This window comes from Desmodus rotundus, chromosome 6 (genome assembly GCF_022682495.2).
Source record: "Desmodus rotundus isolate HL8 chromosome 6, HLdesRot8A.1, whole genome shotgun sequence".
Lineage (NCBI taxonomy): Eukaryota > Metazoa > Chordata > Mammalia > Chiroptera > Phyllostomidae > Desmodus > Desmodus rotundus.
This window is the reverse complement of record NC_071392.1, coordinates 103,244,551-103,271,346: the sequence shown is the minus strand read 5'-3', so window position 1 is coordinate 103,271,346 and position 26,796 is coordinate 103,244,551. Positions and strand designations below refer to the sequence as shown.

Sequence of the window (26,796 nt, the reverse complement as noted above, 5' to 3'; positions counted from 1 at the left end):
CCACAACGCCAGAGATGACAGCAGCATCTGTGCGTAAGCACCACTGCATGTTAAGCCTCCCCTTGGGGACAGTAACCTGCTTTATTAAAACTGCCACGGCGACGAGGCTCTGGAAAGCCACATCTGGAACTCGAACACGTAAGAGCAAACCTCCTGGCCCAGCACAGCCCTAATGCAGACGAACGGCACTGGTGGGAGGGAGCAACCTCGAAGACGGGGCCACACAGAAATAAAAAGGCCTGGTTTTGCTATTTTCAACAAAGCCGAGCCAGCCAACCAAAACTCATGTCGTCCAACATAAACCTGGGACAGGCAGACAAAAACAGACGCAGTTTCTTTCCGTGATCGAACCTTCCTACCTCGCTGGGCCAGGAATTAAGTCACCCTGACACCACTCTGTGACTCTAACGGGCCCAGGGAGCCCCACCCCTGCCCTGTCGATGGCACTGAAGTTTCGGTGCCCAAACCACTCACCTGCCAGGAACGCGGCATTTCCCCCATGATACCCAGTTGCCCTCCCCCCGCCACTTTGTGATTGCCTTTTAGGGGCCTCTCCGTGGGCCGCCTATGCTATTACTTACTTGATATTTTGCTGTAAGGGACTTTAAAAAATCAACTTGAAGCTCAACCTAAGTCCTATGTGACATTCTGGATTTGAGGGGCTAATGGTGTATTTTGGATGCACACCAAAGTGAGTCTGTAAGGGGTAAAATCGGCGTGTGTTGCCCCGTCACCTGATCCCGTGAATCACCTGGGCATTGGAGGAGATGCCGAGGTCATTTGCTCTTCTGAAGTTCTGGGTCAGAGCAATCGCTACCCATGGGGTCTTAGCAGGTGCTGGGGCTTTCAAGATTCAACATGTGACCCAATTTTTGTCATTCCTGGGACTTAGGTGGCTCATAGCCTGTTTCTGCCCTAAAAACCCACGTCAGTTGGGAGCAGGTGCACCCTGAAGCCCTCCCAGACGCACTCCTATGGCCCCCAACCTTGAAGGCACAGGGGCACTGGTTTGGATGAGGAACTAAGGACGTGATGCCTTCTGCTGTTTGTTTTCTTAAAATTACATGTAAATAATTAGAGTCTGGGATGCCAGGCGCTCCGTGGGAAAGTGGTGACAGTGGGCTATGCAGGAAAAATAAAACCCAGTATTTTGACTTAAATCTGTGTCCACGCACAGTTGTCTCTCACCTGGACTGAGGCAGCATCCTGATTAGGAAATAAATAGGTGAAGCCTTTCGTCCAATGCTTGGCCCACAGGAGGCACTTCATTCATGCTAGCTTTTAAAGTTTTTAGTTATTGTGGCTCCCAATTATAGTGTAACACACACTCACACACTGAGTGTGCCTCCGGACAGAAGCTTGTCTGCACAGGTGTTTGATTTTTAGATCTGCTTGAAAGTGTTCAAAAATTTGAATTAATTGCTAACTTTGTATTTTTAATGGGGAGATTTCACATCAATCCAGCTTTGAGGCTTTGCTTGAAAAAACACAGAGACCCGGCCTTCATGGGCCAGCAGGCAAGTTTAAGCAAAGGCTGGCTGTAGAAGGGCCCCACCCGGTTCTCCTTGGTCCCCACTGTGCCCCCTTCCCTCATCTGCAACGCCTGCCTGGCCCCGTAGGTGCGGAGTTTGCAATCCTTAGCTGATTCTAGTCCAGCTGAAGGGCCCAGCTAAGTAAACCCTCACTTACTGTGGCCTGGGGACACCCTCCTCGAATAACCCAAATTTGAGTGTGCCCCACATTTCTTGCTGAGATGGTGTGGCTAGGGAAATAAGCTCTGTTTTGTATGTGATTGTCTGGCATAAGGTCCTTAAAAGGAATGAACTTGAAGGTCCATCCTTTTGCCCTTCTGCTTCTTCCTTCTTAACTGCCTGGAATATGGCGGTGATAGGAACTTAGGCAGCCATTGTGAATCACGAGGAGACCTTGAAGATGGGAGCCTTGCAATAAGCATGGTAGAACAGAAAGGTAGAGAAAGAGCTTTGGTCTCTGATAACCTTGAAGCCACTGTGCCTGCCTTGGACTGCCAGCTTCCAAATATTTTTTATGTGGGTGGGAAGCAAAATTCTATCTTGTTTAAGTGGCTGCTATTTTCTATTCTTGCTTGAAGAGGAGGAGGGAGGAGAGAGGCTGTGGGTCTGGGCAAAGGCTGGAACTGAAGCTTGACCTAGACAGGTGGGGGGCGGAGGTCCCTGAGCGCAGGCCACAGGTGGGAAAGTACCTGTGTCCAGTACCATCCTCCAGCTACTGGTGTCCCCCCTCCAGGCTGGAATGCACAGGCAGCCCTCTCCTCGTCCTCGAATGCCCCTGGAATGCCCACAATGTCATTGGACCAGACTGTAAGCTGTCTGCCCATGGCTGTCACCCCCGCCCCCCCCCCCCCCCACAGAAGAGCTCTGTCCCTAGCAGGAGGGTGAGAGAAACGCCTGGGGGACAAACAGCAGCAACCCGAGGCCACATCTGAGCAGAAGGATGCCCCTGTTCCCCTAGTGTTGCTTGTTGGCAGCTCAATTCAGAATAGTGACACTGGATTCCTGGGACCTGCTTCCCCAACAAGCTTTCCTCGCAGTGGGGGCTCAGGGGAAACTGTTCCTGATTCCTGATTTTCCAAAACGGAGTCACATGTGATTTCTGTTTTTAGTGATGAAAAGCTAAGGCTTGAAAATGGTTCCTAAACCCGAATGAGTCGAGCAGATGTCGAAGAGGCAGTATTGGAATTTCATTAATGAACGTTGGGCTGTCAGATCGTGAAGTTAATTTCTCCTCTTCTGCCTTCTGCTGGCTCTGGCGGTAGAAGCTTCAGGGAGAAAATTCTGTTACTGTCTTTCTCTATGGAGGGGAGGTGGCAGAGGGACCCCGGCAAAGGGCAGGTCACCCTTCTAATCAACGGCACTGAGCAATCATTGGTCATTTCCTCTCTGAGAAGCTTCACCCGTAAATGTTCCTTTCACTTGTAATTCTCCAATGCACTCCCTTCGGTGGAGGCTGTTTATTCCAGCAGCATGTTTGCCCACTGTTCTGGGTGGGCTACACACAGCCAGTCAGCAGCCTAGCCCCTGGCCTGGTGGGTGATGTTGGCAAAGCAGCCTGATGTCGGTCATCAGCCCAGACACCCGTTCCTCCTCCCCCAGTCTCCCATCTCTGTAAATGCCACCGCCATCTGCCCACCAGCTCAGCCAAAAACCTAGGAGTCATCCTTGATTCTCCTTCACCCCCTCCCACTTGCAATCCATCGCAAGCTCTGCCTGCCAGGCCTTCAAAACAGAACCTGCTCCATCCACCATCCACCCCATTCCCTCTGCACCCCTATCGTCTCCCACCTGGACAACTGGTCTCCCTGACCCCGCTCTTGTCCCTGGGCCACGCCCTTTCCACCGTGAATGGAAACATAAGTCAGGAAGAAACACTTGACCTGCTGAGAACATTTCAGTGACTTTCCATTGGCCTCTCCTTCTCCCTTCTGCCCTCACCTCCAGCTCCTCCCGCTCACACCCCAGGTCCTGCTGGCTGTCCTTTCTGCCATACAGCTCTCCCACTTTTCTTTCGGCTCCTCCCCTAGTTTCCATGCAAACGACTCCTTCTGACAGTGCAGTGCGGGGCACACAGCCAGGCCGCCCTGCTAGAGGCGCTGCCCCTCACTGGGCCCCTTGCTTTTGATTTCTCCTGTGGCCAAGACCCTGGGTTGCCCACCAGTATCTATCTGCTTCCTTTTCTTTTCAACACATCCTGATTTTGATCTTGAATGCACTTAGCTAGGAGACCACATTTTTCAGACTCCTTTGTGGTCATGCGTGGGAGTGGTCCTCTCTGGCCTCCAGAGACTCCCTCTGCCCAGCTCCCCAGCCCAGGGAGCTGACCAGGAGGAGCTGCACCCACGCGCCACTCAACTCTCTGGCTTTGGGCTGGGTTTGGCCAATGCAGTGCCTAGTAGGTCAGTGAAAGGTGAACCAAGGTTGGGGTATAGATCCCTCCATCTCCTTCCCTGTGGTGTCACCAGAGGTGACAACTCCTGTTGGGTGGCCCTTTCTGTCTCTGGTTCCCAGTAGCCATTTGCTCCTCTTGGTCTCGGGTGGGAATGACCTCACGGTTGCTAACTCACCTTGGGTGTCACTCCATCACTAGTTGTTTCCCTACATTTGCTTGCACCTCAGCAAAAACAAACAAAAAACACCTTCCTTGAATAACTCAAATTTGAGTGTACCCCACATTTCTTGCTGAGATGGTGTGGTTAAGGAAATAAGCTCTGTCTGTTTTGTATGTGATTGTCTGGCATAAGGTCCTTAAAAGGAATGATCTTAACTTGAAGGTCCATCCTTTTGCCCTTCTGCTTCTTCCTTTTTACTGCCTGGAATATGGCTGTGATAGATGGAACTTAGGCAGCCATTGTGAATCACAAGGAGACCTTGAAGATGGGAGCCTTGCAATAAGCATGGTAGACCAGAAAGGTAGAGAAGGAGCTTTGGTCTCTGATAACCTTGAAGCCACTGTGCCTGCCTTGGACTGCCAGCTTCCAAATATTTTTTATGTGGGTGGGAAGCAAAATTCTATCTTGCTTAAGTGGCTGCTATTTTCTATTTTCTTTTACATGTAGGCAAACTTAATCCCGATATACTTAGCTTCCAGAATTTCAGGGATTCCCCGAGTATTGCTGAACTGAAAAAAGAGTCTAGCAGGAATGCGCTTGGCAAGTTGAACACCAGGGCGGGTCCAAGCGAGCCTCCCTTCTTCCTGAGATAACCTGCATCTACATGTTTTTCTAACTCTGTTGAGCAGCGGCGGGAATGTCAGGAGTGGATATCCCAGGGAGGCCGAGTTGGAAGACAGCACCAATCTGGTGTCCGGAATCCGGGCACACTGTCCTGGGCTTTCAGCCACTTGGCCCGTGCAAAGCACCCGAGCCTGCAATTTAGAATTGATTTCTGGATATTAGTCTGCAGCCCAGGGTGTGGTTTCCTTGCGTTCACAGATGGAAAGCTGAAAACCAGGGCCTGGCCAGAAACCCTCCCAGGCCCTTCTCTCAAAAGCCTCTGTCTGCTACAAGCAGCCCTCCCCCCTGGGGCCTGCAATTTTTAGGGTCATAGGCCTCTCTGAGACTCTAGTGAGAATCTCGGACCTGGTAAAGCCCCAACGGGCAAATGTGTGCGTGCTCTCCTCCCCCTGCCCCCCAGGCCCACGCAGGCCCGGGCTCTTCCCTGGACAAGCGCCTCGCGGCGGTTCGCAGGTGTCTGCACTTTCCCAGGACCCGACCTCCGCTTTCCTGTCTCCACAAACAGAAACTCCGTCCTTGCAGATGTTTAGATCGGCATCTTGGAGTTATTCTGGACGCGTTTCTCCCACTCCACATCACATGCACCAGTACATCTTATCAGCTCCACCCTCTAAGTATGTGCAGAATCCGACTCCTCTTCCCCTCTCTGGTCTGAGCCTCCCTCATCTCCTGCCTGGATCGTTGCCGCAGACGCCTCACTGGGGTCCTCACTCTTATTACCCCCCTTTAGTCTACTCTTTATAGACAGTAGCCAGAAGACTCAAGACATAAGTCAGATGATGTTCTTTCTCTGCTCCGTGTTGTCTACTGGTGTCCAGCTCGCTCAGAACCTGCAGTCCTCTCCCTGGTCCAAAGGCCCTGTGTGGGGCCTCCCCCCAGCACCCGTCACCTCTCTGACCTCACCTCCTCCTGTCCCCTGGCTCACAGTGCTCTGCCACTCAGGCCCCTCGGCTACTCTGTGAGTCTGCTGGACTGCTTCTGCCTCAGGGCCTTTGTACCCACTGTTCCCTCTGCCTGGAATACTCTCCCCCAGGGGAATCCCTTTGCCTGGCTCCCTTACCTTCTGTGCCTTCCCAGTGAGGCTACCCTCCATAAAATCACAGCCCTCCCTTTCCCCATCCCTCTCCTTGCTGACTCCCCTTCCTTGCTTTCTTCTTCTCACCACTTTTACTATCTCATGTGCTATACACTTGAGTGTACAGTTTTTATTAACCCTTGCACTAGAGCGCTAGCTCCAGAAGAACAGAGGTTTTGCCTACTTTGGCTGCTGCTGGGTTGTAGGTGTCCAACGAAGACCTGTGAATGAATGAGTCTGGTCCACCCTCTGGGTGCCCTGTTCCAGAGAGCCTACTGAAGGAGACGTGGGCGTCACCTGGACTTTACACACCTGTCCTCCTGTCTTTTCTGGCCCCAGCTCTTGCCTTTTCCTTTAGAAACTTGCCCCTCCTCCCCTCTCCCAGTCCTCAGGCCAGCCTTGTGGGAGGCAACATCTTGCCAAAATGTGAAAGCATTGCTGTGTTCGTTGTACTGGGTTTGGCAGTGACCTTTCCCCAAGGGCTATGGATCCTGGTTTTTCATTTACAGTCATAATTTAGAGCTTCCTTTTAAAATAATATTGAAGTCTCAAAAGAGTAAGTCTGGTTTCTCGAAGAAAATTTCAAATAGAACAGATAGCACTGGGAGGCTGCAGAACCTCCCTTGCTCCGGGCTTGGACCAGCCTCTCTCACCTTTGGGTTTTAGAGCCTGCCTGAGTCCCCAAGGTCACCGCAGGTTTGTCTGGATTGGACCAAACCACTAAGTCCTGGCACAGTCCCCAGGGTCATGGGCTCTCTGACCCAAGGACACACGTGAACAAGACCTTGGCTTCCGTGTGCTTCTTCCTCTCCTACCTACTGGCGAAGAAGCCCAGCTGAGACCATGGGGGTCTCTGAGGTCACCCAAATCCAGGCATTTTCCTAATGGCTTTGAACACGTATTGATGATTGAGGCCACTTATTGACTACTATGCCCTGGGACCAGTTCCCCTGGGCATTTGATGCTTCTGGGTGACAACTCAGGGAGGTGTGTCAAAGGCAGGGAGAGAAAGGAAAAATGAACCTACACCTCTCCCCCCCCACACCACCTTGCAATTAGGAAACCAGATGAGGGGCCCTTCTTCTGGGCTGTGTCCCATACCAGTTCCCCCAACCAGACCCTAATTAGGATCGAGGGCTGGTTTCCATCCTGGGACTGGAAGAAAGCCTGGCATTATCTTAGGGGCGAAGTCTCCAGCCCCGAGAACATCAGAACTGACACACGGATGGGCAGAAAATAGCAGATGATGAATTTTTTAGGACCGCCCTCTGTGTGCCCGTTGTCGTGGACTGGGAGATAATGTGCTGGCCTTTCTGGGAACATGCATTATTGATCTGGGTCTGTCTAGTGGTTTATAAAAAGCCCTTCCTCCCCCAGCCCCCCACTGCCACCTTCCCACCCCTCACCTCCTGAAAGAAAGGCAGCCTCCTCCCACCGCCGGTTCTGCCATTGGAAGGCTGGCTCGCTAGGGGGAAGGGAAGGCATGCAGGCGCCGATCTATGCAAGTTAGTGCTGAGGGGTGGGGACTGACAGATGCCACAGGACAAGAGGGCTCTAAACTCCCCACCCACCATATCCACTTCCTGGAATGTACCTTTCAGAAACACTTTTTATCTTGGTGTGTGCAAAGACGCGTGCATAAAGACATTTCCGGCAACAGTACTTGTACCAGTGAAAACTAACACACACACTAACATCTAGAAACAACAGCCCTCCCAGAGGGCTGGTTAATAAGCAGAGCAGTGCTTAAGACTGCGGGCTTTGGGTTCAAATCCTGTTCAGCCACGTTCTAGCTGTGTGACCTTGGACAAGTACCTTCATTTCTCTGTGCCTCAGTCTCTTCGTCTCTAAAAACGAAGAGAGTGAATCTGTGTACTTGAAGTAAGCCATGACTTCCTCTGCTCTTCTCTCTCCTGGGTCCTCATCACACCCACAGCAACTTCTCCTCCACTTGCATATTCTCTTGGTTTGATTGGTGAGTCACAGACGCAAACTTACAATCAGATTGTGACATGATTAGATCCCGCTGCTGCAGCCAAAATGTGCTGTTTCTACAAATGGGTGTTCGATTACTTCCCCGGGTTCAGGCTGGATATTTACGAGTCACCCTGAAGTCCTCTTTTCCTTACCCCCCACCTGCAACCCCTTCTTCACAGTCTTTCCCCTTCTGCTCTGCTCCCAGCCTCCATTGTCACCTGCCCAGTCATGCCACTGGCTTCCAAACGGGCGTCCCTGTCTCTGCTCCTGTTCTCTGCGATCTAATTTCAACCTAACAGTCAGAGGGATGCTACCGAAACCTAAGGTAGGTCATACCCCCCACCCCCCGATCTACATCTCTTTCACTAAGAATAAAACTCAAAAACCCTCACCATGCCCACAAGGTCCCCCACGACCTGGTCCCAGTTGACTTCTGGCCTCTGGTCTCCCCTCCATTCGGGCTCACAGGCACCCTTTCTGTCCCCAACCACCAAGCTCATTTCTAACTCAGGATCTTTGCCTTTTCTATTTTCTCTACCTGGAGCGATCCTTACCCAGCCTCCTGGGACAGTGCACTGCACAACGTAGATGCTTCATAAATATCCGTGGGATGCACGCGTGAATGTCCAGGGCGCCTGGATTCCCAGGCATAACTATGATCCAAATAGCCTGAGGAGCCCCAGGGGCAAGACAACGGTGCTCCGAGGTCCAGCTGCTCCCTGCACTTGCTGTCTGCAAAATTCTGCCAGAAACACCACGGGCTTCCCTATGGCCACGGTCTGTAGACACCCCGTGGTTATCAAGCGGCTCAGGCCAAAGAGTGCTGGGAAATAGGGGTCGTGTGCGTCAAACTGCCAATAAAAGCTCTGGGCTCTGCTTACCTCTTGGCTGCATATTCTTTTTGCACTGATAAGCTCCCTGAGAAAAATCTATACCTGTGATCATTAATACAAATCATTACAAGGAATGACTTGGGTTGATATAAATCACCTTTGCTTGGCAGTTAAAAGACTGATTCACGTTTTTAATAATGGATCCAGAAAAGGGTGTAGACCCGAAGCTGGCTCTTCAGCACAGTCCTACACGGCGTTGCAAAGGCTCACCCCGTAACCCTTCAACTGGATCGCCACCAGTGGTATTGGGTGGTGCTCTGAGGGGGAGCCGAGGCTGAAGGCCAGTCCCTCGCCAGGTCACTACTGGCACTCCTTACCTCAGCCTCGGACAGCCTCCAAGATCCGGCTCCACCCTCTCTCTCCAGCCTCATTTCCTCCTTCCCTTTCCCAGGCTCCAGCCACATCTGTCTCCTTGGTCTTGTGCCTCAGGGCCTTTGCCCATGCTGTTCCCGCTGCTTAGAAGGCTTCCCTCCAGATATTTACAATATACACTAGTATTCATGGTGAGAAGGGAAATCGAATTTCTAGGAGAAGGAAAATGTGCAGGGCTCGAGTGCTGTCCAGAATGGCGGCCATAAGCCGAAAATGTCCCCTGGGCCCTGGAAAGGTGGACTAGTCCTGAGATATGTTCTAAGCGTAAAATACAGGCCAGATTCTGAAACCAATATAAAAGACACAAACTATCTCGTTAATGATTTCTTATGGTGATTGCATGTTGAGGTGATAATAACTTGGATGGAGTGGGTTAGATAAAATATGTCATCAAAATGAACTTCACCAGTTTCTTTTTACTTTTTAAAAAACATAGCAATTAGCCCTGGCTGGTGTGGCTCAGTGGGTTTAGCATGGGCTGCAAACCAGGGGGGTCGCTGGTTCGATTCCCAGTTGGGGCACATGTCTGGTTGTGGGACAGGTCCCCAACTGGGGGGGGGGGCACGTGAGAGGCAACCAGATATTGGTGTTTCTCTCCCTCCCCTCCCCTCTCTCTAAAAATAAATAAATAAAATCTTTAAAAAAACCCGTAGCAATTAGAAAGTTTTAAATCACTTATGTCATTTGCATCTACGGCTGGCGGTGTAATTCCACAGGGGGGCGCTGGTGTGGGTTTTAGTGTGGAGAAATGTCTCCCACAAAATCAGACAATTCAACAGGGAGAAGACACAGGTGAGGAGAGGGAGGGGTCCTCCTTTGAGAAAGCCTCACAGGTGAGCTGGAAATGGAGCTGCAGCGGGAGCCAGGGGAGCAGAAGGCCAAGCGAGACTTTCTGGAGACCTCCCTCTTGGTGGCCTCAGTTATGGTGTTTCCTCCTCATGCAAATGAAGGCACCCACAGCGTGGGTGGAGGAGCCCAGGGTCTGGCTCGGGAGGGCAGGGAGGAGTCGGGATGTTTTACGCAGTGAACCAAGGATGCGGTCCAGGGGTGCTAGAGTGGGAAGTGAAGGGGAAGTGTGGAGGCCCTGAGCTGGGGAAGCCCTTGGGCACCGCAGCTGGCAGTGGCTGCCATGCCTGCCAACAGTGTGAGTGAGCTACGCCCGGGCAAGCACCTCTGTCCTTACCTGCTCTACCTGGAGCCCACAGTGCTGTGTGGGGAGGCAGCTCAGGACTAGCAATGACCAGGCTCCTCCTCCTGAAGCACCATCTTTGGGAACTGGGTCAGGTCACTGCCAATGGGGACAGCTTCCTGCCCCTGGATGTCACCAAGGAAAGCTGAGCCCCCTGCCGTGTGGAGCAGGGGTCCGCACGTGGATGTGTGTGTTTACATGCACGGCAGGGGGAGGGCTCACCTCCTCTGACAGCCCCTCCCCGATGCACAATCCAACTGCCACCCCATCCCACCCCGCGCCGCCTTCCATTGCACGAGAGCATTTCTCAGGATTATTTTACACATTGACTTGAACTTGGACTCGCAGGGATTACGTGCCTCCCTCACTCCCTGAGAACAGGCGTCGTGCCTTTCTTACTCGTTATCGGAGTCCTGGGCCCTAGAGCACTGTCTGGTCCTCCTGAACACATGGCAGGTCCTCCACAGAAATGAGATGAAAAACTGGTCTTAACACGTCTTCTTCCTCAGACCTTAGAGGAACCCAGGAAGGTTCTGCATTAGGAAAAGGCTGGAGACCCCTAACCTTGAGGAGCCAGCTGCGAAGCCACAGGAGTGGGGCAGCCCCTGGGACTTGGTTAAACCCCTAGAAATGAACTCTACTGGCTGCATGAGCATCTGGAGGCAGGAGACTTAGTCTCAGCAGGTGGCCCTCGTGATCCCGGGTAGGTGCCCCCTGCTGACCCGGGGTGCTTACCCAGCTCCACGTCCTGGTCGTCAGTGAGTACCAGGATGATGTTGGGGCGGATGTTCCTGCGGTCCCTCTGAAACCTGCCTTTCAGGCGGTGGTGCGACAGGAAGGAGGAGCCCCCGCTGAGCAGAGGGAGAACAGATGCGGAGAGCAGGCACAGCAGGAGGCTGGGGCGGGCCATTTTATGTTTCTGGCAGGAGGCAGGAGTCTGGAGTTGCAGCTGGCTGACTCGCTTCTTTGCCCTTTTCTCTCACTGCTCACGGATCTAAAGCAGCAGGGAAAGAATCAGGTCAGTCTCTATGTACAGGCCTGGCTGCTCGGACTCACACAATGACGGGCACAGTGGCCCCTGGCAAGGGCGGTGACAGTTTCTCTGATCAGGGACAGCTGAAACATCCTACTCAGGTCAAGCGACAAGAAAAGCACTTGCAATCTGCTCAGGCAACACGGGCTGATAGGGAAGCCTTCTGTGACCACTGCTGCACCTGGCTTTGTCCCCGGGACCGGGGAGCAGTCACTGGATGGGTTGGTGGCCGCTCAAGTCCCAGATCACATCAGCCTGTCACTGAGCCACTCTGACAGACAAATCACCCCCAGAGAAAGAAAAGGAAGCAGCCAGCTTTGGGGGGAGCAGATATTCCCGGGTCACCCCCTCTCTACAGGCCCCGTGGGGGATGATGCAGAGGGGAGGCAAAGCTGCAGCCTTGCTGGAGCCAGCGTGGGGCTCAGGCAGGGGGTCCAGACGGCAGGGCAGGAATGGCGTCCGCTCTCGGCGGGATGCCTCCTGTGTTTCAGTCCTGGCTCCATCACTCACCAGCTCGGTTTCCCCATCCATCAGTCGGCGGGAACATGGGGAGACATGGCTACTACAAAGACCCAGCCCGTTGGGGATGTGTGTGAAGGCTGCCTGCCAACAGCCCCCGGAGCTGGGTGAGTTCTTCATGTTAGTTTTAAGTGGTCGAATAAGGAAAATGACAGAAGAGACACTTCAGGGCTGAAACTCTGAGGAGGAAGAACAGTCACATTCCACTGTGACCTGGGTCATCCCCCCACCCCACTCGACCCCAGATCAGGTGGCAGGCAAAGGTCGGGGAGGGAGGCGGGAGGGCAGCGCTCGGCTGGGGCGGGTCTCTGCTCTCGCTCTGCTCTTGGGTCTCTGCGGTCATTTTTCTACTTCTCGAGGAAATGAGCCTTCAAGTCTGGTCCAGATATAGACTTTCGGTCTCATTTATTTAAGAGGAGAGAGAGAGAAGGAGTGAGCAAACAGACGTGTTGAGAGGAAACTGAACTCATTGAAGTCAGGCTGAGTCACCGTTCTTGTGACCTTGAAGGACCACGGGGAGCCCCACCCCAAGTCAAAGATCAGGGAACTCGGCGAGGGCCCCAGTTTCCACAGAGGGGAATGTGCTGCCTTCATCATCTCTCCTAGGGACCACTAAAGCCTCTTACGGACTCCCCCCGCCCCCAACACTGCCTCCTTCCATTCCCCAGGGCAGCCAGCATGAACTTCCTAAAATTCAGACCAGTTCATACCACTCGGCGATGTGCTTAGCGCACAAAATTAAAGGAGCACTCACTCCAGGTGGCACAAGTGCAAGGTACTCATCTCACCTTAGCCCCAGCCCTGTCACTCACCTGCTCAGACCCTCCCCTGGCTTCTCCTGGCTTAGGGGAATGATGCAAATTCCCTACTAGGGTCACCAGGGCCTCGGACCTGGCCCCTGCCCACAACCTCTCCACCTTCCTCCCAACTGCTCTCCAGCCCCACTGGCTTCCTTCTGTTGCTGGAATAAGTCTAGCTTATTTGTTCCTGCCCCAGGGCCTTTGCACTTGCTCTTCCTTAAACTTGGAGGAGTCTTTCCCCGAATTCTGTATGATGGGCTCATTCACCTTTGACAAGTCCTGGCACAAATGTCAGCTTCTCAGAGAGGCTGCAGCGACACCTGTTTACATATGCCCGCACCCCGGGCATTCTCTGTGTTTTATAACCTGTTGTATTTCCCGCATAACCCCTACTGCAGCCTGCAACTGTCTGATTTACCGCCCACTTCTCCCCACTGGAGGGTTGGCTCCATGAGGACAGAAGCGGGCCTGTGTTAATCACAGCGTGCCTAGCATAGGGCAGGTGCCAAAGACATATTCGCATAAATAAAGGAGATGACGTCTTGTTGTGGTCCCTGAGTTCTGCAGAGTGAGGGGCGCTGGGCTCGGCAGGGCTGCACAACCTGGCTACAGAGGCTCAGAGGCCTCACCAGCGACACCTCCCCATCACCCCTCCTGAGTCACCAAGGAGGAGCTGGCCACTCTGAATTCTCTGGGCCTGCTACCGTGGAAAAGACCCCAGGAAGGGTGAGCGGCTCATGTGTCCTGATCCGTGCTCCATCCTCTGTACCCCAGGAAGCAGAGCTCTGCAGAAGGCATCTCTGGCTTCCTGCTGGTTCTGCCTGTGGAGGGCCTGCTGGGAGGCTGCAGGGCAGGCGCAGGCAGCCAGTCAGCACACTGGCTCTCCTTGCTCCCTCTCCGCATGCAGTGGCTCCCAGTCCCTTTGTCTCTCCAGTCTGGCCTCAGTTCCAGTCTGGGCCCTCCCAGCTCTAGTTCTCCCCCATTTCTGGGCACCAGTCCGTCCTCTTGCCCCTTCACGCTTGGGGTAGTCATGCCTCCTCTCCCTCTCTAGTTCCTGGGAGTTGCATCATTCCTGTCTGCTCCCTTACCCCCACCCAGTCTCAGAAAACAGAGCCTTCAATCCCCTCTCCCTAGGGGAGGCTGGGAGCAGAGGGCAGGCCCCACACAGGACGTCTGTGCAGAGAGACAAGAGGAGAGTCACGTTCTCAGGGGAGCTGACAGAGAACCGTGAACTTCAGGGGACTGGAGGGCAAGCGCCGACTTCCACCTTCAACCCCAGAGTCGGTTGAGACATGTACCTCTCGGCAGCCTGAACCCTGCACTCGCTGTGTACCGGGCACCTGCTCTGTGCCACATCATGTGACGGCCACAACAGAGACTTTGGAGTTACTTGCTGGTGACCCTGCAAGTCACTGAACACCTCTGTGCCTCAGTGTCCTCATCTATGAAATGGGTGTAAGGGAGGGCTGAGACTGGTGGTGCCTGGCACATGGCACCACCTGGAACATATGACCGACAGTGTGAACCGTCACTAGAGTATCAGCTTCCCTGCAGGTGGGTCTGGCGCCAGGCACTCTGTCCACAGCATCTGGGGCAATCCCCACACCCGCCCTGTCACACGGGTGCTAGGACCACCCCCTTCTACAGCTGAGGATGACGGAGGCCTAATCCCTGTCCTGAGATCACCCAGAGGGAGAACGGCAGAGACAGGGTTTGGCCTCTGCGGCCCCCCCCCCCCCCCCCCCCCCCCCCCCCCCCCCCCCCCCCCCCCGCTCAGTGTGGGCCCCTTACCCCTGCACTCACGGTTCCCAGCTCCTTCCATGCGGGCGCCCCAGTCCCAACTTCTGCCTCCTAGCCACAACCCTTTCCTTATATGCGCTTCTTTAAATGACCTCATTTGAAAACAAAAACACAAATACAGGTTTCTGAAAAAGGAAACGTTGGGTCCAGGGATACACGGAAAACCAGCAAACCTTCCCTGCAGAACCAACCACACAAATAAAGTCAAAGAAAACGGACGGACAGACACGGTGTTACTCAGTCTGACAGCACCTAGTTCGTGGTGAAGGCTCCAAGCCCTGTGCTCACCTGTTCTTGAACTTGCCCTCTCTCTCTTCAGGGCAGATCAGCAGGGAGCGTGTTAGCACCACCTCTCCTGGAGGTCAGGGAGGCTTTGGAGGTTTGAAAAGCAGACAAGCTCTGGCCAGTGAACGGGCCCCTGAGTGACCCCAGACCACAGGGTCCTCAGATCGTGGGGTTTATCGGCCCATGTCCCCCTGGGGAAACACACCGGGATGCTTCATGCTTTGCACATCCACAAAAATGCATTCATGTCCCTTCAGGTAGCCGTCGAGGGACGGAATACCCAGAGGACTGCGAAGAGATGCCCTACAAATAGCAACTCTCCTACTCCAGGAACAATAACAGCAAAGGCTTACCGAGAGCTTGCAAAGCTCCCGCCTGCTCTGGGCATTTCACTCGCATGGACTTATTTCACCCGCACATCCATCCATCCACAGTATTATACCCGTTCTACGGATGAGGAAGCTGAGGCCCAGAGAGTGAAAAACTCTCTCACGATCACATGTCTCAGTGAGTGGTGGAGACCGAGTCTGGGTGGAGCCAGCCTGCTCAACCAGAATCTCCTAGAAGCGGGTCTCTGGGCAAGTTCCTGAGTCTCCCTCCCAGCCCTAGTCTCCTTATGTGGCACATGAAGTAGCAGAAGGCCACCAGGTGCCCCCCACCCCCCACCAAGGGTCTTTTGGCTCTGTGGTGTAAGGTCCAGGGCAGCTGGGGGCTGCAGCCTGCCTTGGGAACCCTGGGCCAGACGGCGGGTGGAGCTGGGACTCTGTTCCTGACACCTGTATTGGCCCTCTTAGCGTACCCCCTGCCCCGCCGCCCCCGGGCAGCTATCACCAGCCGGCCAGGCTGCTCCTCCTCTGGGTGAAAGTAAAGCTCTGGGACCAGAGACTGGAGAACAGGAGCTAATTATTTCATCAGATCAAGTCATCAATAGGTCGATTTTTGATGAATTGCCGGGCTCCAACGTCCCCGGGCCTTGTGCCAGCCTCTCTCCAGATGCCGAAGGAATCAATTAAAACTGACACAAGGGATTCTGCCTCCATTTTTCTTCTTCTTGGTAAGAGATTCAAAGTGGCTGAACCGAGAGAGGGCCTGGTGAATCCGCACAGCTGACCGACGCTCTGTCCGTCCCACGACGCCTCTTCATGTTCCCACCAGCTCATGCCAAGGCCTACCCGCTCCTTCTCTTCATCCTGTGATTTCCCACAGACCTGCTTCCCATGCCAGTGACATCTCTGCAAATGCCTAATGTCCCAAGCATCGCCTCTGCTTCTGGATCTACCTGCCCATCTGCAGAAAGGAGCAGGTCTCAGGGTGACACCCCCCAGCCCTGCAAACTGTAACTTCAGGAAACACCCGGGACCTCCCCCAGGCCTGTCTGGAAAGATCCAGAGAGCTGCTTTCCTCCGAGGACCCCCAGATCCCACGAGAGTAGCCGAGAGGAGTGTGGGAAAGATCAGGCAGCGGAGGCGGCTGGGAGGGGCAGACATGGCCAGAGGGAGAACCAGGAATTGATCAGACAGGAGAACTCACATGGGAGGCGGGAAGAAAGGAAACTGTGGGGGTATGCAGAAGTGCCCCAGGTGCTGGGGCCAGAGCCTCTGCAACCCACTGGGGGTCCTCCCTAGGGGGTCCAGGGAGCCAGGCCACTTCTGCCTGCCTTCATTTACTTGACAAGTATTTATTTAGGGCCAAGTATGTGTGAGGCGCAGTGTTAAGTAAGGGGTAGGATAATCCTGCCCCCTAACTGGCTTCCCTGCCTGCTTTCACCCCGCCTCCTTCCATCAAGCAGCCAGAAGAACCCTGTTAAAAGTAAGAGGTTGTCCTCTCCTGCAAAGCCTTCAAGGGCTCCCATCTCATGTTGAATAAAAAAGATCCCAAACCCTCCAAAAGGCTTACAAGATCCTACACTGTCGGCTCCATCCCCTCTCTGACTTCACCACCTTCTACTTTCCTCCCTGCCCACTCAGCACCAGCCCCATGGGCCTCCATGCTGGTCGTCAAACATGCCACCCCAGGGTCTTTGCTCATGCTGTTCAAGCTGCCTGCCGCCTTCATCCAGGTGTCTTCACGGCCCCTTCCTCACCTCCTTGAGGTCAAAATCGAAATCTCTTCCCTCCCCAGTAGCACTCACCTCTTCTGACTAGATATTTTGTCTTTATGGGTTTCTTGGACTGAAACATCAGCTCCCTGAGGGCATGGATTTCTGTCCACTTTGTTCCCATCTGTACCCCCAACACCTGTAACGGTTCTTAGGGACGTAGCAGACACTCAAGATACTCACTGACTTAGCAAGTGATTTTTTCCCTCCTGGTCGCAGTACTCCAGTTGTGGTTGGGGGTACTGCTGCTCCCTTATTTGGATTATGTGCAATTTCAATGTAGGGTGGGACATGTGACCCAGGTGGAGCCAATCAGCACACTTGAGCTCCAGCTCCTGTGATTGGCCCAGAGATAGACACGTGACACAGGCTTGGCCAACGAGGAAGAGAGGAGAAATTGTAGGGTGGGTTGCTGGGTGCTGGGAAGGGGTCTGAGCCGGGATGCTGGTAACAGTAGGCCAAACCAAGACGCACCCTGCAGCCAGTCACAGGCTCAAACAGGGGTCCCTCGCTGCTTAAGTGTGTCTGAGCTGGGCTGTCGTTTGCAACAGGAAGAACTAAGACCAACACAATAAACTCCCGAAAACAAGAGTGATGAGGGGAAACGAAAATTGATGGTGTGCTTATCTTGGGGCCTGCCCAATCCCAGCACTTTTCCTGTGCTAGCTCCTGTCACCCTAACATTATGAACTGCAGATGAGCCAGCGGAGGCAGGGAGAGGTTCAAGAGCTTGCCGAAGGTCGCACCACCGGAGCGCCGAATACCAACCTTCGATCCACCCCTCACCACCCTCTCTTGTGCCCTGGGGGATTCACTTGGACCGACCACGTTAATGGGCTCCCTACTCTCTGCCTCCTGGTAGAGTCTGGCCCAGGGGAACGCCACCAGGGGAAGGGAGAGTGGGGAGAGAGAGGGGCCCGGGTACCTTCCAGATGTCCTCTTTGCCCGTTACTGGGAAATGATCACATCCCTGCCTTGCCTTTTAGTGAGGGCCGCAGCTCCTGGGGGTGGCCCTCTCCAGGTTCCAGCAAACGCTCCCTGCCGCCCCCAGCCCCAGGGAACCTGTATTCCTCATTTTCTTACACTCTGCTCACACCTTTGTTGGCGGGCACCACCTGTTCCCTGCAGCACTTACACAGCAGGCAGACAGCTCAGCTGAGACTTGTACCCAGACATTCTGACCCCAGAGCCCCCTCTTGACTCCTACACTCACTTGGAAAGTGACCAGTGATACCAGAAGCTGAGGTTAAGTGTGTTGTACAAGCAGGAAAAAGAAGGGGGAAACTGCTGGCCTGGGGGCAGTCTGGGAGGGCTGCCTGGAGGAGTCCTTGCAGAGTCAAGTTGGAGAAGTCTAAGAAGAACAAAGGACAGAAGTGGGTAGACCCTGAAGAAGGGGGTGCAGTGCAGGGTGCTGCAGGGAGGGGAAGCAGCTGGAGCCAACAGCAGGCAGAGTGGGTGGGGTGGAAATGTGTGGTCCCAAACCTCACAAGCCCAGAAGTTGTCTAGACAGGGGATGACACACGCACATCTGTTAAACCTTACACTCCTCTGGCGTCTCCCCGTCCTCCTGGCCACTGTTTTTTTTTAGCCTCCTCTCCTCCTCTCCAGGGCTCTCGACAAAAGGGACAGGAGAAGCTCCTGGGACCTACAGGCCACAAACCCTCCCTGTCTCCACTACCTGCTACCCAGGCCCAGGGTCCCTGGTGCCTGTCTGCCTGTTCTTGGAATTCCAGCTGGAGGTGGAGAACCAAGCCAGCTCTCTGAAAGCAAGGCAGGGGACAGAAAAAGGGTCCCTCAGAGGGAGGGGGGATAAGATCAGATTTCAAGACAAGGGGTCAGGATAGGGAAAGGAAATTAGGGCCTGAAGAGAAGGGCTTAGGAACCCAGTAGCCCACAAAACTATTCATGCAACAAGAGATTCTCAGGCACCTATTGTGTGCTAGGCACCTACTGTGTGCCAGGCACAGTTCCTGGTGCTGCAGATCAAACAGTGGGGGAAAAGTCCCTGCCCTCGTGGAGCTGAGGGGTCTGGATATCAACAGTTGGGGTTGAATGTATCCAGCTAAAGGTGAGGAGGGTCAGAAAACAGGATCGGAGGGATGGCCAACCACAGGTGAACCGCTAGATCAGAACTGCTAGAACCGCTACATAGTCAGAGCTCAAAGAAAGTTCAGAAACAAGGAATTTGTTTGAAGTCTTGGGAAGCTGAGTATCACAAGGGTTTGCATGTCAAGTGAGCAGGCGTTTGAGAGGCCACGTAATTCACACCCTCAAATGTCTGAGTGTGTGTTCCACACCGTGTACTGTTTCATGGCCAGGGGGAAAAACAGACACAAATCTCTGTTCTCACGCAGCTGACAAGAGTAGAGAAAGGCAGGCAGATGGATGAATAGGTGCTGGGGGAAACACAGCTGGTACCAGGCCAGAGAAGGGGTCAAGATGGCAACTGGAGCTGGATGGCCTGGGTTCGAATCAAGATTCGAACTCCACGGCCTACTGGCTGTTTGGTAGGTCACTTAACCTCTTGTGACCTCAGTGTCTCCACCTGTAAAGTGGCACCAATAACAGCACTGATAGAGAGGTGAGGATGAAATCGCTTAATGCCTGTGAAACCTTTACAACAGAGCTGTATACAGTAAGCACCCACTAAATGTTGGTGTTGGGCCATCTAGCATTTTCTCACTCTACTTTCTATAACAGTGCCCAATTTTCCTTTGGGGTCCTATTCTCCCCGATCCATGGGGTCCCTCAGGTTCAAATTAGGTCCCAGTGACAAAGCTCCAAGGCTAGACCAAGGGACCCAGACCTGAGCCAATCAGGGCCTTCCAATCTCCTTTCCTCAGTGACTGACCAACCAGAGTAATCCAGGCACTTTGGCCTAACTAGACAGAGGCACTGACTCTTTCCAACTGGCTAACTTATTCCACATCTTTCCAACACAAGGGCGAGGGAAGGCTCTGACTCACCTCGCCTCACATGGAGTTGGAGGGAAGCCAACACACAGGAGAGAACAGAGCTGCGGAATGGAACATCCTTGGTTCCTGACAACTTTGGGGACCTGGATCCAGCTAAGCTTGAAGGAGGTTTACCTCTGGGTCCTTTGTTCATTTCTTTGCACCAATAGATTCTTCTATGTCCTTCATCTAGTTTTCCTTCTTTTTTAGGTCAAGTTTCTAAACACTTTGACTCTTCAGGGACGTGGTTCAAATTCTCTTTTTTCCCAAGGTCCCTCTGAGTAGCTTTCTCTGTCACTTGCAACCAAACGAGGCCAAACAGTAGGGCAAGCTGGAGGCAGAGTGTTAGCTCAGGGGGCATCCCAGCCACCTTCTGCATAGACACACCTGCCAACACAGCCTTCTAGTCCTGGGCCTGGGCCCAACTCTCGGCCTTATCAAAGGCAACCTTCCCTCATTCTTATCTGTTATTTGATAAAAGAAGAGAGGTGCAGAGAAGTGGAAGAAACGTGGGCACGGGAGCCATGAATTCTGGTCCTGATGCGGCCTCAGAGTTTCTTCATCTGCCAAGAAAAACAGGCTATTCCCTGGGCACAGCCTTCAAGTCTGGGGTGCGTGGAGTCTGGGGGCATGGGGGGGAGAGCCTTCCCTGGCCTTCCTGTCACTCCCGGCCTCGACCCAGCACCCATCACAGCCTGCGGTCCCTTATGCACACCTCCGTTCTGGCTTTTCTTTTGTGGGGGCTGTTTCTTTCTAACTGCACAGCCCCAGCCCCTGGCGCAGCCTGGGTCCTAATTCTCCCAGTCAACAAGTATTTACTGAGCACCTACTCTGCATGGGCCCTATGCTCCCTGCTGAGGATCCAGAAATGAAAATCTCTCATGGATCAGCCACCCAAATAAATGACAGGCACATGAGGTGATAAACCCTAAGGAGAAGAAGCAGGAGAGGGAGGCTGAAGCTCTAGCAGGCGAAGGCTGCAGTTTTAAATGGGGGAGGGTCAGCGAAGGTCAGTCTCGGAGATGACATTGGGCAGTGTCCTGAGGGAGGGGGAGAGATGTGCCTAGCAGATATTCAGGGGAACAGTGTTCCAGGCTTAGGGAAAAGCAAGTGCCAATGTCCTGAGGTGGGACCATGCCTGGGCATTTGAGGAACATACAGTGAGCAAGCATAGCTGGGGTGGAGCAGAGCGAGGAGAAGGCTAATATTTGAAGTGAGGGAGACCAGGCGGGTTCTAGCCCAGGGGTGCCGAGATCAGATGCAGGTTTTAACAGGGTCCTCCTAGCTACATGTGAAGAATAGACTTAGGGTGTGCAGGTGGACGCAGGGAGGCTGGTGAGACACTGCCATGGACCAGTGTGGAGACAATGAAGGGGTGAGAAGTGAGATTCCGGGTGTTGAATGAATGAATGAATGAATGGAGGGAAGACTGGCATGTGCCCAGGGCTCCAATTACTGTTTCTGTACAATGACTTACCCCCAAGCCCGGAATAAAAGCTTTGCTTTTTGTTTCTTATTTTTTATGCTCAGGGACTCGTGCTCAGGAATTCAACAGGACAGGGCAGGAGTGGGCAGGTCTCTGCTTTATAACATCTGAGGCCGCAGCTGAAGGACTGAGGAGCTGGGGCCTTCTGTCCTCTGGCGGCTGCTGCCAGCCATTAGCCGGGACCTCAGGGGGCCACTCTGCGTGGCCTGGCCTTCCTCACAGCAATGGCGGCCTGAGGGTGGCGTCTGGTTTCTTACGCGGCAGCTGTGACTCCAAAATCAAGGGTCCCAGTGGCCAGGCGGCGCTGCCCCTCCTTTCCCACTGAGCCTCAGACACCCCCCAGTAATGTTTCTACCACATTCTATTGGTGTCACGCAGTTCACAAGCTGGGACACGGACCCCTCCTCTCAACAGGGGGTGTCCAGGTCACACTGGAGGTGAGGATGTGGGGTACACCGCGACCATCTTGGGAAACACAGTGGCCCCCACCAAGTCATGGAAGCCGGGCTCCGCAGGGGGACAGAGCCTGTGGGTGCCCCGCCCCTGCCACTGGGAAATGAAACTCCATGGGCATCAGACTCCACCTTGCTGCCTCTGCCTTGCTCCCCAAGCCGAGCCGAGGTCGGGTTTTCAGATCCCTGCCTGGGGAGACCTGAGGGCTGCCCCAACTCCACTCCTCCTCATGCGACCCAAAGGCGTTAACTCAATGGGGCTTTTGTAGAGGGCTCCGAAGGGAGCAGAGAGGCAAACAGACAGGCTTGCGCTGGATGCAGATGCTGCAGCAACCACCTCCCCTCTTTACACCAGAGAACGTCTTCCCTCATTATATCTGCGCTGAAAACATTTCTTTATTCTCACTTAAAAGCAAACAAACCAAAACTTCCCTCTTTCTTGTTCTTAAGTAGAAAGGAAGCCACCTAATGAAGCCAAATAGAAGTGTGGGAGCTGACTGGGGGGACGTGGCCCTAACTTCCCCAGGCCTGCCCCGGTCCTTCCCTGGGTGCTTTGAGAAATGACGCCCTCAGGCTCTGCCCTTTGGCCCTATGAGCTCAAGGCCACTGTGGTCGTGGAAGCTGTCCAGGAGGGGAAGCGGCTGTCTGTCCCCAGTCTCACCAGGTGGCCGCTGGCTTGTCTGCGGTGAGAGACACCAGGACAGGGCTCCAGGGCCCGGTCGGGAGGGAAGGTGACAGTGCCTGGCTGGGCAGGAGAGGTGTCCACAGCCCCGCCCTGCCGGAGCTCCCTGAGAGTGCAGCTTCCCCGCCTGGCCCAGAATCAACTCCTGGGAGTTCCCAGTGGCAGGGGCTTCTGGTGTGAAGCAGATGGTCTGGTCTGAAAGGGGGGCCGCTGACCGACCTTTGCCCCACACCCTTCAGCTGTATGTCAGGATCTCAGGAAGTTCTGCTTGTCACCTGCACTCTCAGTGGCCCCAGATTTAGCTTTCACTCACTCCCTTGCTCATTTCAGTACATTTATGGTCAAAGGAAGGGTTCTTCTCCACGGGGAACAAGCACCGGGCTCTCACTGGGCCATGCTGACCATGGGGCTGGGCCACTCAGTGCCGCGTGGGTGCTCCTGTGCACCGTGGGCTGTTTAGCAGCATCCCTGGTCTCTACCTGTTACAGCCACACCCAGCTGTCTCCGGGCATTGCCAAATAGCCCCCACATGATGACACTGCCGTAAAAGGATAGTGACACTAAGACACAAACCCAAGATGACCTTGTGGTTTAATTCCTGCTGGCCAAGGGCACAGAGCTTTTTCTTACCAGGGGCGCAGGGCCCCTTGAAGGCCAGGGAAGAGGGATTAATGGGGCTTCCTCCTTGATGTCGGGCTCAAAGGAGAGCAGAAAAGGGAATGACCTGCTCCCTGGGATTCGAAGTCATTTACAAGCATCCCTGCGCCCCTGGAAAGAGCAGTACCCCTCGATCCAGACAATGGACTGGGTGCCTGGAGCCCAGCAGGCTGGCCCAAGGCTGGGACTCATAAGAGGTCTGGATATTGTCTGGTCACCTTTGGAGAGAGACACCTGCCTGCAGTGGCCTTTGTCTGAAGTGGGGACACAAAGTCAAATGACTGCAGGGCCAGGGAGGAGAACTACAGGAGTGGCCTGAACTTAGGGGTACAGGGAAGGGTGGGGACAGGACCACACTGGGGACACCCAGATTCCAAAGTGGAAACCCTTCAGCACCTTTTAAAGATCGAGCTGGCAAAAAAAAAAAAAAAAAACCATCTGGAGTTGGGCTGGGGGACTCTTTGCAACCCTTCAAAGCCATCTGGTGTTTTCTGAGCACCTACTGTGTGCCAGGTGCCGTGTGGGATGCTGGTTAACAGCAGTGGACATGAGGCAGACCAGGCCTCTGTCCTCAGGGAGCTGACATTCTGGTGGGGAAGACAGGCAATTAACAAAGATGAAGTTCAGGTTTTCTTAAGAGCTTTGAGGGACACTATCAGGTGACAAGACAGAGTAAACTGGGGGAGGCCTTTAAGAAGAGGTGATGTTTGAGCTGAGAGCAGAGGGTGGGTGAGAAGACAGCCATGGACGAAATGCTTTTTAAGCAAAGGAAAAAGCCGTGCAAAGGCCCTGTGGTGGAAATGAGCTGGCCCGTGTGAAGAACAGAATGAAGATCAGTTTGGAGCGGCAGCCTGGCCTCGGTGAAGCTGGAACTCGCCTTCGCCTGCCCACGCCTGCCAGGTAGGTCACACCTGCTGCCCTTCCTGGGCGTTTAGGGAAAACGGGAATCAGATCAGAAATGCCCACTTTTGTTCTTTTGTCTTAGCTGTGGACAAAAGCTTCCCTGGCAGCAAGTTACAAAGTTATTTCTGCAAAAGGCCTTTGGCCAAAAGCAATAAAGTTGGACCTGAACAGAGCCATTATTCACGCCTAACTGTGGGCCGGCTCCCAGTGCAGGCTGCCTCTGCCAGGCAGACGGTCCCAGGCACCCGCCCCCCCCCTTTTAACCCCCCACTCTCTCAGAGTCCTGTTTCTCCCCACAGAACACATACTTATGTTTCCAAAGATTGCAGTTTCCTTCAAGAAGAACATAAAAGGGATAAAGGGCTGTTTTGACTGGCCGGTATGAATAATCCAATTATTTCCTCCTTTCCACCCCATCCACAGCCGCGTGCTCCATCCTCACCCACCATGCCCCTGCCATTAGCAGATAGCGTCTCATTAGCTCACCTTGGAAACGGTCCGATGCGGACAATTATTTGAGAAGCTTGTACTCACGGGCGGGGAGGGAGTCTGGAGCTACTTTTACCAAATAACCCGCTAAATATAGAGATGCAAGTTGGGAGAATTTGGAATGACAGGTCCATTTCCAACACCGGCGTGCTGTGCAATCTAATTAGCAGCTGGAAATAGACCATCAAGCAGGAGCACAGCCGCGGGTCAGAGGTACTCTTCAAGCCGGGATCAGTGTCTCCCACTGGCGGTCTCCCCGCCGCTGGGGGCCTCACTGGGTGTCTCCAGGTGTACTGTGTGTACAGTGGCCGCAAGAGAGGGGGTAGAGCCAGGCTGCCAGTGTCCATGGGGGGTGAGGACTGGGGAGAAGGGAGCACACCCACTGTGCCAGCTGCTCCCCCGTTACCACGTTTGCTGTCCCTTCCAGGCGTCAGCTCAAATAATCCCCACCCTTGGGGCGGGGATGCCGAGGGTGGCAGGGATTCTGGGAGTTGGCTTAGCCCCATCAGGTGAAGAGGGCCCCCAGACCGCCAGCAGTGCCTGAGCTACGGAGCCCTTGTCCCTGAAAAGTTGCCATACAGATCTGGGCATTCCACAAACACTAGACTTAAAAATTCATTCATTCAGCCATCCCCCCTTCCATCCTCCATTCATTCATTCATTCATTCACTTAAAAGTGTTCACTGCTCATCCTGAGGCAGAATTGATTACTGGGGGGCCATGGAAGGCTTTCTAACCCCCTTTTGCTTGTCCAGCATCTGGCCCCCTTCTTTTGACAATAGCACCCCAATTTCTTTTTGAGGACTCTCTCCCCTGCTAAGAGGCCCTATCCTCTCTTGCCATGTGACCAAGAGGTGATCATGTGACCAAAATTGGCCAGTCGGACTCTCACTGGGGCCCTGACTCTCAAATGGAGTCAAGGGCAGCAGGAAAAAGCAGGGGTGTGTTCGACCCATTGAACCCCTCCTGCAGGAGGCAGCCAGCAACTCTTGCCCTGAGATCCCTAGAATATTCTAAGTGAAAGAAGCTTAAGAAGGCCTGGCAGCTCTCCTTTCTGCAGGCTTAGAAGTCAGGCGACCCTGAGACCCCCATACCGTGAGGACGCCCAAGCAGGCGTGAGAAAAGGCCACGTGGAGAACAGGGCCATTTAGCGGATGGCCCCAACCGAGTCCCTGCTTTGTGAGCAGCACGAGCCACCAACCACTGGAGTGGAGCCATTTCAGACCCTCCAGCTGATATCACACGAAGCAGAAGAAGCCCCTGGCAACCCACAGACTCATTAGAAATAAATTGCTGTTGCTTTAAAACACAGCATTAGGGGAGCTCCGTTGCGCAGCAGAAACACAACCAAAGAGTCCCTGAGAGACACGGACTAGAGCCCATTCCTCCAACTGGAAGGGCACCAGTGACCTATGATGAGTCAGCATTCTTGGTCTCCTGGGGCCGACAGCTGTAATCAGATGAACCCTTAGAAGAGCACGTCATTCATTCATTCTGAAACAGGGTGAAGCCAAGAGGAGGGCCCCTAATAGGGATTTGTAATGGGGTCCAGAACTCAAGGTGTCCAGGAAATATTAGAAAAATATATATAGGATGTCCTCACTCCCACAAGCCTGAGCTGGGGAAAGGGACACATGGAGGAGGGTCATTCAGAGCTGTTTTGTACAGCAACAGCTTTGCAGCTAACCTCTGGCGTGGTCATTGAACATATCTATAATCTTTAACTGGTTTCATAGATATGTTAAACAGCTGTGGGCATGCTTTGAGCCAGGGAGCTGGGAGTGACTTCCACCCAAGATGTAACTGGGAGGCAACTCCCCCTGGTTACAGGGCCTGTGTGAGAGCTTGGAGATGATTGGCTCCATGCCATGGGGCCACACCTGCCCAGACTTACTATGGCGGCCTAGTAAAGCTGGAAGAATACGGGGATGCTGGCAGGTGTAACTGATTGTAGGAGGAGTTGGAAATCGGGCTGCAGAGGAAGACGGGCTCTGGGATTTAAACCCAGGCGCTGCAGCCATGGAGAGAGAAGACCATGTGGTTTTGGAGGAGAGGAAGGAGGACCATGTGGTTTTGGGGTGCTCCTTTTTGCCACGCGGCTTAGGTAGCAGGAGAGACTTTGACAGGAAGAAAAAGGGGAGAAAGGACTCTTGCTGGTGGGCCATGAGGTGCCACATGGCTTTGGATTAACTGGAGATTTCAGCAGCCATACAGCTGATGGTGCCGGGAGCCTGAATCACGGACTTCTACTTCTTTCCCTGAGACACGGTACCCCGGACTGGGCACAGGGAGAGGGAAGGACTGTGCATCTGTGGGTATTCTAGAGGACTTTAGTATCTTATTGAAGACATTAAGTCACTACTC

The 26,796-nt window shown here is 53.8% G+C and overlaps 1 protein-coding gene across 3 annotated transcripts in view; it reads right to left on the bottom strand.

Moving 5' to 3' along the window:
• SULF2 (sulfatase 2) overlaps positions 1–26,796 on the bottom strand; it is a 104,880-nt gene that overhangs the window by 61,870 nt on the left and 16,214 nt on the right. For all 3 annotated transcript variants that reach the window (XM_024559772.4, XM_053927179.2, XM_053927180.2), the window contains exon 2: positions 11,010–11,268. In XM_024559772.4, coding sequence (XP_024415540.2) covers positions 11,010–11,184 — 175 coding nt within the window. In that variant the 5' untranslated portion in view covers positions 11,185–11,268. The remainder of the gene's footprint in view (positions 1–11,009; positions 11,269–26,796) is intronic.